This window comes from Dipodomys spectabilis, unplaced genomic scaffold (genome assembly GCF_019054845.1).
Source record: "Dipodomys spectabilis isolate Male_0828 unplaced genomic scaffold, ASM1905484v1 ptg000231l, whole genome shotgun sequence".
Taxonomy (NCBI): domain Eukaryota; kingdom Metazoa; phylum Chordata; class Mammalia; order Rodentia; family Heteromyidae; genus Dipodomys; species Dipodomys spectabilis.
This window is the reverse complement of record NW_024870908.1, coordinates 878876-891167: the sequence shown is the minus strand read 5'-3', so window position 1 is coordinate 891167 and position 12292 is coordinate 878876. Positions and strand designations below refer to the sequence as shown.

At 51.8% G+C, this 12292-nt stretch overlaps 1 protein-coding gene across 4 annotated transcripts in view; it reads left to right on the top strand.

Moving 5' to 3' along the window:
* Positions 1 to 6201: 6201 nt before the first annotated feature.
* The window catches only part of Abcc1 (ATP binding cassette subfamily C member 1), a 62613-nt gene continuing 56522 nt past the window's right edge, over positions 6202 to 12292 (top strand). For all 4 annotated transcript variants that reach the window (XM_042698291.1, XM_042698293.1, XM_042698292.1 and 1 more), the window contains exon 1: positions 6202 to 6291. In XM_042698291.1, coding sequence (XP_042554225.1) covers positions 6244 to 6291 — 48 coding nt within the window. In that variant the 5' untranslated portion in view covers positions 6202 to 6243. The remainder of the gene's footprint in view (positions 6292 to 12292) is intronic.

Below are 12292 nucleotides of genomic sequence, written 5' to 3'. Positions count from 1 at the left end.
CCTCTTTGTCCTCAATGCTAGTGCTCTGCCACTTGAGCCACAGCGCTACTTCTGGTTTTTGAGTGGTTCATTGGAGATAAGAGTCTCACAGGGGGGCCTTTCTGCCTGGGCTGGCTTTGAACTGTGATCCTTAGATCTCAGCCACCTGAGCAGCTAGGATGACAGGTATAAGCCACTGGCCCCCCTGCATGCTCACATTCTTGATGCCCTTTGGGACATTTCTTTCCTTTGGGGACAGGACAATACATCTGTCACGTGCAAAGGTCAGGGTGACCTTCCTTGTTTTGCTGTTCAGAGAACCATTGGTGTGGCGGCCTCAGGATGGCTGAGGAAGGATAACCGGGAGCTATGGGTAGAGGCTTTCCTCGGACTTGACCTTTCTCTTTCCCTCTTCTTTCTCCTTTCTTCTCTCCACTTCTTTTCCATTTACAGAAATTATTTCTTTTTGAGACAGAGTCTCACTATGTGTCCCTGCCTGGCCCTGAACTTGAATCTGAGATATTCCTGCCTCCAAGATGCTGGGGATTACAGGTGTTCACTGCTAGTAGGCCCAACTTGGCTTTTTCTTTTTCCTTTTTAAAGTCACTATGTTTTGGTATTATTATTACTATTATTATTATTAATTATTATTATTATGCCAGTTCTAGGGCCTGAACTCAGGGCCTGGGTGTTGTCCCTGAGCTTTTTACTTTTCTTCTCAAGGCTAGCTAGTGCTCTGCCACTTGAGCCATAGCTCCACTTCTGGCTTTTTTTTCCTGAGTAGTTTATTGACAATCAGAGTCTCACAGACTTTCCTGCCAAGATGGGCTTCGAACCGTGATCCTCAGATCTCCGCCTCCAGAGTATGAGTAGTTTTAGCTGTAATCACAGGTGTGGGCCACGGGCGCCCCGTTTCTTTTGGTGTTGTGAATTGCTACTTCGGTTGTTGCAGTGCAAAGAAATAAACTCAGGGTCTCTTGCCTGCTAGGTCAGTTCCTTGCCACCAAGCTCTGAGGTTTAGGTCTATTATTATTTTAATTTGTGATAGTTCGTATACAAGTGGCTTGTTGTAAGCATCCTGAAGCGTGCCGGCCTGTAGCGGTTAATTGCATCCACATTGCAACACGCACACCACCACTATCTCCAGCTTTCACTCTATAGCCATCCAACGATGGCTCATCACACCCCCTCCCCCGGAAATGATTATGTTACTTCCGGTCTGTAGGACTGTGTCCACTGAGAACCTCCCTTCAGTGGGCTGGTACAACAGCCGCCCTTTTGTGACTGGCGTGCGGGAGCAGGTGTCAGAACTTCCTGCCTCCCAGGCTGGAGAATATTTCACTAGCACATAAATCACACATTTGATTTATCTACTCCCTTATCTGTGGCTGGCTCACCAACTTTCCCCAGCCTTGGCTACTGTGAAGAATGCTGCGATAAGCAAGAGTATGCAAATGTCCACCCTAGTCCTCCATTTTCCTTCTGCCTGCATCCCCATGAGGGAAATTGCTGAATCACTCCCGGTAAAATACAAAAGCCCTGGGTTCGATTCCTCAGTACCACATACACAGAAAAAGGCCAGAGTGGTGCTGTGGCTCAAGTGGTAGAATACTAGCTTGGAGCCAAAGAAGCTCAGGGACAGCGCCCAGGCCCTGAGTTCAAGCCCCAGGACAGGTAAAAAGAAAAAGCAACAACAACAAAAACCCCACCTTTTCTTTTTATTGTTTTGTTGTGTGAGAGGGGCTTGTGAAGTCACCAACACTGGCCTGGAAAGTCACTGTACCCACGGGCTGGCCTCCAACTCTTGATCCTTCAGCTTCAACCTCCTGAGTGCCAGGACTACAGGTATGTACCACCACATGGGTTCCACTAGGGTTTTATACAAAGGCTCATGGGAGGTCTCTGGAGCTTCACGAGGGTGAGATGCGATGTCTTCAGTAGGATGTGTGGCTCCTGGGAGGGCTCTGGTTCCAGCAGGAAGGAAGAAGAAATGGGGAGACCTAGGAGAAGGCAGAGGTGTCTAGGTCCAAGATGGCAGCAGCTTAAAGCTTGCAGTCTGGTTGTAAGAAGCGACAGGGAACAAATTAATAAAGGAATAATTGAATATAAAAGTACTGTTCAGGATGCTAAGATTCCAGGCAAACAAAACAACTTCTTGGTCATTCTTCTTCCTCCCCCACTCCAGCGTCTCCACGTAGTCCAAAGTAAGCCTTGGTGCTGGGATTATAAGAGTGTGCTACCTCACCTGCGTTTTCCTTACTTTGATTATTGATTTCAGTTCCTATTTGCTCCGGGCTGCTGAAGCTTGGAAGCTTACATCACAAATTACCGGGGTCGATTCGGGGAGCTGGGCTGCAGGACCGAGAGCTTCTCAGGTTCACAGAATTGGGTTATTGTTCACGAGCCTCTGATGGAGAACAAAGGTGGCAAGGAAGAGGCTTGTAGGGAATGGACTGGGCTCCGTGGCTAAAAGAGCTGCCCAAGAGGGTGCTTAAGACCATTACTCTAGGGGCTGGGAAGGTGGCTTAGTGGTAGAGCGCTTGCCTTGCATGCCAGAGGCCCTGGGTTCGATTCCTCAGCACCATATAAGCAAAAAGAAAAAAGCTGGAAGTGGCACTGTGGCCACTACTTTATCCAAACCCCAAGTGGAGCACCTGCAACCACATCTTCTCACCTCCACCTTCTACCCTAGGAAATGCAACCCTGCGTTGCTCATTCAGTCATCTGCCTCTTATTTTTTCCCCTCTCTCTTCTTCGTGGTGCTGCAGATAGAACCACAAGCCTTATGCAAGCTGAAGAGCATCTCTGCTCACCACCTCCTGCTCTGCCTCCGCCATCAGAGAGCAGAGGTCAACTTTTGTTTGGCTCACTGCCCTGCCTGCAGGCTAGGTTTAAACACTTGATCATCTTATCTCAGCCTCCCAGGTGCTGGGATTACAGGTATGTACCATGGTGCCCAGCTTATTTAAGAATTTTAAATTAAAGTATACCTTTTTTAAAAAAACATTCTGATCTTGGGGTTTGCACTCAGGGCTTGGGCACTGTCACTGAGCTATTTTTTTTTTTTTCTCCCTGAAGGTTAGTTGTGTAACATTTGAGTCAGATCCCCACTTCCAGCCTTTTCTTTACTCTTCTCTGCTCTTCTGATCTCTTTGCTCTTCTCTTCTCTTTTGTGGTTAATTGGAGAGAAGAGTCTCGGGGACTTTCCTGCCTGGTTTTGAACTGAAGTCCTTCCTTAGCTCTCAGCCTCTTAAGTAGCTAGGATTACAGGCCTGAGCCACAGGTATCTGGCAGGCTGAGTGTAATCTTGAAGAATTCGCCCTGAGCGTCTGGCGATGTCTTTGCTGGCTCCGAGCAGCCCTGGGTCTCGCAGGAATTGCTGTGTCACTGTAGTTGCAGGCAGATGATCTGCTTAGCAGAGATGACCACTTTTATTCCAAGAGAGTTATGTTTGCATTTCCTTCATGAGTAATAATGATGAATGCCCTTTCCTGTGTTTACTCTATTGGGAGGGAAAAAAAGAATTGGCTAAAAGAGTGAATGAGTAAAGAGGGTAATAATGCAAATTAAATCTGACTCTGTCTCTCCTTCTGAAGATGATTCTGTGGCTTTCCACTGCTCTTGATCTCCAAACCCTGGCAGGCTCTGATTCCTAATTTCTTCCTGGCCTCCAGAGTTCTGTTCAAGAACTTGTCTGCTTCTGAGATTTTTCCACAGCTGTTTTTTTTTCTTTTTCCCCTAGATCCATTGCTTGATCTGAGCTCAAAAGCCCTTTTCTTCCAAGAAGCCTTCTTGATTCCTACCCTTAGCAGACTTTTTGTCTTTCTTCCTGGCTTTTGACCACAGTTGTAAACATACTCATCTGCTTTCTTTTTTACTTTTTGGTCAGTCATGGGTTTGAACTCTGGGCCTGGACGCTATTCCTCAGCTCTTCAACTCCAGGCAAGTGCTCTACCACTTGAGCCACAGCACCGCTTTCAGTTTTCTAGTGGTTAATTGGAAATAAGAGTCTCACGGACTTATTATTTATTTATTTAGCCAGTCCTGGGGCTTGAACTCAGGGCCTAAGCACTGTCCCTGAGCTTTTTTTACTTAAGGCTAATGGTCTAGCACTTGAGTTACAGCACCACTTCCGGCTTTTTCTGTGTACATGGTACTGAGTAATTGAACCCAGGGCTTCATGCATACTAGGCAAGAATGCTAGTACTAAACCACATTCCCAGCCCTCATCTGCTTTTTTAAAGCTAGGGTTTACATGTCTGTCAATCCGGGCACTTAGGAGGTTGAGGCAGGAGGATCAAAGGTAGTTCTGGGTAATACACACAATACAACACAACAACAAAACTATCCAATTCTGCTTCCCAAGCATTTGAATGCTTCCTAGTAAGACACCTGCCTAAGGGACACATTCCTATTGGGCAGTGACACCTGAAAGACTCTTAAAACTCACTTGCCCCAAGGGGGACCTGGACTAACTACAAAATGCTGAAAGCTACCTCATTCCTTCTTTCCTCTCGGGCCTCAAATTCAAACCCTGGCTCCTGCTTTAGCTTCTGCCACGGTCCTTGAAGACACTTGAGGTGAAAAAGCCTCACCTTGGGCAAGGACTAAGGAAGGTCGAAGGCATTGCTAGAATCACAGAGAAAGCTTGAGACTCACAGGCCCCGGCTTCTCTCCTGCTGGCTGCTTGGATCTCAAGCATTCTTAGGGTGCTATGGTATTGGGGTGGGCATTATTGATCCCCCTCAGACCCACCTTGCCAACCACACTGCTCTGATTCAAACTTGGGTTTAGACATTAACCATCTAAATAAGCCTTGACAAATGACTCTGCCTCTGTGCGTCAACCCCCCCTCCAGACCCCCCCAAAATGGGGAGAATAGTATTACTTCCCACGAGGGCTGTGTGAACGACACGTTAACACCTATAAACAGCTAAGCGTGCAGTCTTGGGAAGCTCAGGTAGCACGGATGTCTATTCACTAAGTATTAATTAGCAGGGCTGGGCTGGGAAAGTGGCTCAGTGGTAGAGCACTTGCCTTGAATGCTCGAGGCCCTGGGTTCGATTCCTCAGCACCACACAAGAAAAAAGCCAGAAGTGGTGCTGTGGCTCAAGTGGTAGAGCGCTAGCCTTGAGCTGAAGAGCTGAGGGACAGCGCCCAGGCCCAGAGTTCAGGCCCCACGACTGGACCTAAAAAAAAAAAAAGAAAATAATTAGCAGGGCCTCAGTTTCTTTGCCTCTGAGATCAGTAACTGGCTGGGCACTGGTGGCTCACGTCTGTAATCTTAGCTATTCAGGAGACTGAGACATAAGGATCCGGGTTTGAAACCTAGGTCAGGCAGGAAAAGTCCATGAGACTTTTACTCCCAATTAACCACCAAAAAGCCAGAAGCAGAGCCGTGGCTCAATGGTAGAGTGCCAGAGGGTCACAGGCCTGGAGTTCAAACCCAGGCACAATAATAATAATAATAATAAAGTAATTGAGTTATTTCCTGGGTGGTGTTCATGGGAGTGGAGGCTCTCTGAGCCTGTGTCCCTCTCTGTAAAGGGTAGACCAACCCTGAGTATCTCAGGGAGGTGTGGTGTGCATGCCTGTAATCCTAGCCTGCTGACGGAGGCTGAGGCAGGAGGATCACAGGGTGAAGGTCAGCCTGGGGGACTTAGCAGGATCCAACGCTGAAATAAGCATGGGGCCGGAGACCAGTGCTTTTTTGCCTAGCAGGGCCCTGGGTTCGAGCCCCAGGCACTCTGGCAGAGTCCGTGTGAGGCCCAGCTGCCCCGGGGGTTCGGATCCCAGCCCTGCCAGTTGGGATCAGGTGACCAGAGTCTAGGTCTCCGCACACCCTTCGGTCCCTGGGTAAAGGGGAAGTGGTAAGGGGCGGGGGGTCATGAGGACGCGCTGGGCGTAAGCAGAGGGCAGGGGCTGCACGCGCTCCAGCGGTGCGGGGCGAGCGGCCCGCGGACGCCCGGAGGGGGGCGGGGGGATGCAGGGAGCCCGGGCGCCGCCGGCTGCCCACGCGGGTGCCCTGCGGAGTGCCCGGCGCGGGGGGCGTGGCCTCGAGGGGCGGGGCGGGGCTTCGCGAGGCGGAGGGCGTGGTCTCACGCGGGGCGTGGCTCCGCATCCCCCCTCAGCCCCACCCCCGCGGGGCGTGGCTCCGCATCCCAGTGACGAGGGCCAACCCGGCGGCGTTGCGGCTCCGCGGCGCTCGCTCCCCAGCCGCCGCCGCCCTCCCGCCGCCGCCAGCCGCCAGCCGGGCCCGTCCGCATGGCGCTCCGCAGCTTCTGCAGCGCCGATGGCTCCGACCCCTTCTGGGTAGGTGCTGGCGGCCGCCGCGCCGCGTGGGGCCGCGGGAGGAGCGGGGAGGCCGCCCGGGGCGGCGCGGGGTGCGCGGGGAAGTGGGGCCCGCGGCCTCCCGGGGCCCCGCCGCCACCCCCCCGCACCGCTCCCCGCGCCGCAGCCGCCCGGGGGCGCCGACGGAGGAAAGTTGGGGGGCTCAGCACCGGGTGTGTGGGGGGGGTAGCACGTGCCTCTCGGGGGGGGGGGACGGGGCCTCTCCGCCTCGGGGTTCCCCCCATCCGCCCAGCCTCCCGGGGAAAAGGGGGTGCTGGGGAGGGAGGCCGCCAAGGGCCGGGGGGGCTGCTTTGTGAGTTGGGGGTTCCCCCCTCTCCCCGCGTTCACCAAGACTCCCCCCCATTACTTAAAATGGTGAGCTAGGGAGGGGGGCCCAGTCCCCCCACAACAGTTGTCTTACACCCCAGGGATCTCTTCACGGCATCTCCCTGACTTCCTGCCTCCGTGTCCGCCCCCCTTGCTTCCCCCCCCACCCCAGAAGTTCGGGGAAAGCAGGAGAAAAGCTCGTGGAAGGGGGGTGTCCTGGCATGCCCCCGCCCGCCCTTCCCGCCAGGTTTGGGGTGCAGAGAGAACCGGTTCCTGGGTTACCCGTGGGTGTGGGTGCGGGCGGGCCAGGTGGGGGGAGACCCCTCCGGGGACGCCCGGGGGGGGCAGTGGGACCATTCCTCCTGAAATGTGGGGGTGCCCCCCTTCCCCAGCTGGCTTAATCCCCGGTGTTTGGGCTTTAGCGGTGGTTTAGTAATGCGATTTATTTCTGTGTTTTGCTGCCTTGATTATTTGTAAACACAAGAGGCCAATCTGGACACAATTGTTGTTGTTGTTGTTTATGAAACAGGATCGACATACTTGTCTCTTAGGAGCCGATGCTTAAGCACCCGGAAACAGCGTCTCACCTTGTTTCCTTCTCTTGCTGGCTGGGTTTGCGGGGTACAAAAGTGGCCCTCCAGGGCTGTTCACCAGGAGCCTTGATTACTATGCTTATGATTTGGAGGGTGGGGGGCTGGTAGTGTGGTTTCGGTTGAATCACAGGACTTGGATCTGTCTACCAGTGGAGCTGGAAGTTTCTCCAGGGCTGCGAATTGCTTTACACTCACCACTCACTGGTTAAAAACACACAGAACACCTGTGGGACACCAACTCCCCGTACCAGGTGTAGTGAGAGTCTCAAGAGTTCCACCCAGTTCTACGCACAGAGCTGGTTCAGTGCTGCTCAAGTACTTCCTATTAATCTACGTTAAAGTTGTTTTGGGGGGGGCGGTGAAGAGGAAGGATAAGTAATCCTAAATTAGATCTGTGCCAAGATGTGTTTGATTGGTGGCACCTGTGTGCTCGGGCGCTCTCTGCCCTCTGTCTCCTTAGCTCAGAAGCCTGGCTCGGGAGCTCTGTTGTATTGGGTTGCACTTAGGGAGTAGGTGGCTATAGGCCTTCACCTCCTCCATCTCGGCCTGGCACACTTCCTGGGCCCTCTCCACCCGGGGTTCAGAGTCCTGCCCCAATGCCCCAGTTTCTAGGGGTGCCGCAGAAGCAGAATTAGTCTGTGGGCAGCTGAAGAATGAGAGAAATCCAGGTGTCAAAGGTAGTCCCAGGGCGGGATGGAGTAACTCACTTGTATTGGCCAAGACGGCAAGTTCCAGGCTGGGAGAGAGACCGGGCTGCCAGCCACATGACCGTATGGTGAACTCTACTGCGGCACTGCCTCAGTTTCCTTGGCTGTACATTGAGGGTAGGGACCCCCAAAGCATCCCAGCTTCATAGAGCTGTGGGAGATGAATCCGTATAAGTAGCTCAGCCTGTTTCCAGCGCAGAGATAAATAGCTGTTATCTTTTTGTTGTTGGTTTGTTTCTGAATATAGGGCCGTGTACTTGTTCCACTCCCTTGCCTTTCTTGGCCTGGCTTTGGGTTTCTTTGATAGGGACGGCTCAGAACTGGGCACCTTGGCTGGTGCCAAGGTTCTTTGCTTGGAAGTCAAGGACACTTGCCGATCCACAGGTGAACCTTTCTTACTTCGGGGCAGTTGTCTGCCTTGGAATGCACAAGGTCTGGGAAATGACCCTGAAAGGAAAGTTCTGGTAACTTATTCGCAACCTTCTCTAAGCTGTGAAAAAAGAGGACTCTTGTTAGCTAAGTGAAAATAGTCCAGCTGGGCGGCGGTGGCTCACGCCTGTTATTCTAGCTACTCAGGAGGCTGAGATCGGAGGATCATGGTTCATGGCTAGCCTGGGCAGGAAAGTCTGTGAGACTCATGTCCAGTGAACCACTGTGATGCTATGGCTCCAAGTGGTAGAGTATTAGCCTTGAATGAAAAGGCCCAGGGACAGTGCCCAGGCCCTGAATGCAAGCCCCATGACTGACAAAAAAGAAAACAAAAGAAAAGAGCAGTACATGAAAATAGGAGCTAAGATCTGCTACTGGGCTTTCTCTCCAGATAGTGGAAGGAGAGCCGTTTTTTTTTTTTTTTTTTTTTAAATTATTGTTGTTTTTGTTGCTTTTTGTCAGTCATGGGACTTGAACTCTGGGCCTGGGCACTGTCCCTCAGCTCTTCAGCTCAAGGCGAGTGCTCTACTGCTTGAGCCACAGCGCCACTTCCTGTTTTCTGGTGGTTTATTAGAGATAAGAGTCTCACGGACTTTCCTGCCCAGGCTGGCTTTGAACCGCGATGCTCAGCTCTCTGCCTCCTGAGTAACTAGGATGACAGGCGTGAGCCACCGGTGCCCAGTGAGAGCCAGTTTTGTGGCAGGTGTTTGAAGGGTGCTTGGGAATGTGGGCCTGGTCCTCCCTTTGCAAGTTATTTTTCCTTTTCTTTCCTTTTGAAATTTTTGGCTTTGAACTCAGGGCCATGTGCTTTAAAATTAAGCAGGCGCTTTATCACTTGAGCCATGCACTGCCACCCCATTATTTTGTGATTTTTAAAAATCATTCTAAAGGTGATGTACAGAGGGGTTACAGCTACCTACATCAGGTAATGGGGGAGCATTTCTTTTTGGACAATGCCGACCCATCTCTCATTCCTAGTCCCCCCCCCCACGCCCACACGTTGTACAGTTCTTTGTCCACACAGTGTCTAGTGAGCACCACTACCCCATTTGTTCACGCTTTGTCCCTCCATTCCCATGTGTCCCCCACCCCTTTACCCTTCCGAAGACAAGACAAGAACACAAAACAACAAAGAAAACAAAAAACCACCAATTATTTCCATTTCCTGGAGTTCATTTCCATAAAGATTATTTCCCCAGCCAATTTTTTATTTTTATTTTTTTACAGATTGTTTTCATTACCATGTTAATAGTACCGGGGCATGTTGTGACACTTCCCTACACACATCCACCATCTCCTCCGTCACTCTGCCTCCCTTTTTCTTTTTTTTTCTTTTTTTTTTTATTGTAAAGCTACTATACAGAGGGTTACAGTTACATGAGTGAGGTTATGAGTACACTTCCTCTTGAACATTGTTACCCCCTCCATTGTTTTCCCCCTACCATCCCCTCCCTCCCTCCCTTCCCCGAGTCTGCCTCCCTTTTTCAAACAACTTCAGTTGGTTCATCGTTGTAATTTCTTTTTTTTAAACCAGTCCTGGGGCTTGAACTCAGGGCCTGGGCACTGTCCCTGAGCTTCCTTTACTCAAGGCTAGCACTCTACCACTTGAGCCACAGCGCCCTCTTCTGGCTTTTTCTGCATGTGTGGTACTGAGGAATCGAACCCAGGGCATGCTCATGCATGCTAGGCAAGCAACTCTACCACTAAGCCACCTTCCCAGCCCCTCATCCTTGTATTTCATATGTGTTTATGCAGTGCTTTGGCTCCATTCATTTTCGTTCTCCCTTTCTGTTTACCTCTCCTGTGTCTGCAACCCCCCCCCCCAACAGATCCTTTTTTCCTCTCCTATCATTCACTTTTTTTTTTTTTTTGGGGGGGGGTCCAGTTGTGGGGCCTGAACTCTGGGCCTGGGCGCTATCCCTTAGCTCTTCAGCTCAAGGTTAGTGCTCTACCACTTGAGCTAGAGCACCACTTCTGGCTTTTTTCTTTTTTTGCTTATGTGGTGCTGAGGAATCGAACCCAAGGCCTCGAGCATGCAAGGCAAGCACTCTACCACTGAGCCACCTTCCCAGCCCTATCATTCACTTTTTAAGAGTATATTAATTGTACCAAGGGTTTCACATGTGTGTCCATTACATTGTAGTCAGAATAAGGTCTCCTTGTGTAGCCGAGGTTGGCTTTGAACTCAGGATCTTTCTAAGTGCTGGAATTACAAGCATGTGCTACCATGCTTGGCTGTGGGTCACTTTTTTTTTTTAAAGAAAAATGCTGCATACATGCGTTTCCTGCTCAGTGTAGGAAAATGGGAAAGTAAGGAAAGCCTGAGGCGCATGCCCGTGCACACACATGCACGCACACAGTTGTAAGATTACCAGGGCTACAGGTTTGTAGTTGACCTGCGGTGAACTGATAAACAGCAGCGTGGCAGGAAGGTCTTGGAGTGAGTTGGTCCCAGGGGCTTCATTCTCAAATGGAGTCGGTCCGTCTCAGTGGCTGTTTGGAATTTGGGGTGGAGGTGGTCTGATTCCTGCCTGAACCCCTCGAATTGGAGAGCCACATTGTCACCCCTCCCTTCAGGGGCGCTGTTCACTGCAACTTCTTGCCCTCCCCTTTTTGGCTTCCTGTCCTGCAGAATACAGTCAGCTCCCATGTGGCGGACACTTGGGGGTTGGGGTCTCCCTGAGACTGGGGGCCTGGCTCCTTCGTGACCATCCTGGAGGCAGCCTGCCTTGGGGGGTGCAGTCCCCTTCCCCTTGTGAACAGCTCTCCCACCCGAGTGACTTGGGGAAGGCAGAGGCCGTGTCCCGCCGAGGCCAAAGGCCTGGTGGCCTTCGCTCCTTCTCCTCCCGGCCCTATCTGCCCATGCCAGCGCCTGCTCCTCCGCATGTATCCATCCGAATCTGCAGCTTCTCACGGCCTCGCTGGCTGCTCCTTCCGCCTCCTTCCTGGATTTGAACTCTCGCCTCTTCTCCCTTCCCACGTCCACCCTCCACACCCACCATGTAATACCCACCCCGTAATGCCCCATGGGATCCTGCGAAAGCTCGGGGTCCCCACTTCCCTCCTGGGAGAAGCCAAAGGGCTGACCTCCGCCCCGTGATTGCTCTGGCTTCTGCGCCTGCTTTCTGCCTCACTTTACTTCCGGTCCTGATGCACACTTTGGCCCCAGGGCCTTTGCATTTGTCCCAATGCTACGGCGTACTCTCACCTTCGCGTCCTGTTTGCCACTGGAGGTCACCCTCCCTCCCCCACGTCTCTGCGAGCCCAGTTCTGCTCTCCCCAGCCTGGGCGTCTTATGTGCCAGATGCTTTACTGACGATCGCGCATGCTCCCCAGGGCAGCTGTAACCCCAGCACCTAGGACGGTGCCTGGAGCTTAGGAAGTGTTAGTTACGTGAATAAACAACAGCTGTAAGATAGGTTTGGCGTTGTGGTCAAGATCCCCCTCTCAGTTGGCTTGTGTGTGGCTTTATTGATGGACTTATTATTATTTTGTTGAGATAGGGTCTCTCCATGTAACCCAAGCTAGCTATGAACTCATGATCTTCCTGTCTCAGCCGCTTGTGTGCTGGGGTAACAGGACGTACCACCATGCCTAGTCTGTGATCTCTTTTCTTTCTTTCTTTCTTTCTTTTCTTTTCTTTCTTGTTGTAAGACTTGAACTCAGAGCCCGGGCACTGTCCCTGAGCTTTTTCACTCGAGGCTACTGCTCTACCACTTGAGTTGCAGTGCCACTTCTCATTCTTCTGGTGTTTACTTGGAAATAAGAGTCTCGTAGACTTTCCTGCCCACCATCCTTATTTCTCAGCTTCATGAGTCGCTGGGATTACAAGTGTGAGCCACCAGTGCCCGGCTCCAAGATCTTCTTTCTCAAAGGGGTTTGCTGGGCCTGGGACCTGCGGTCACGCGCACACAGGCAAGCCACAGC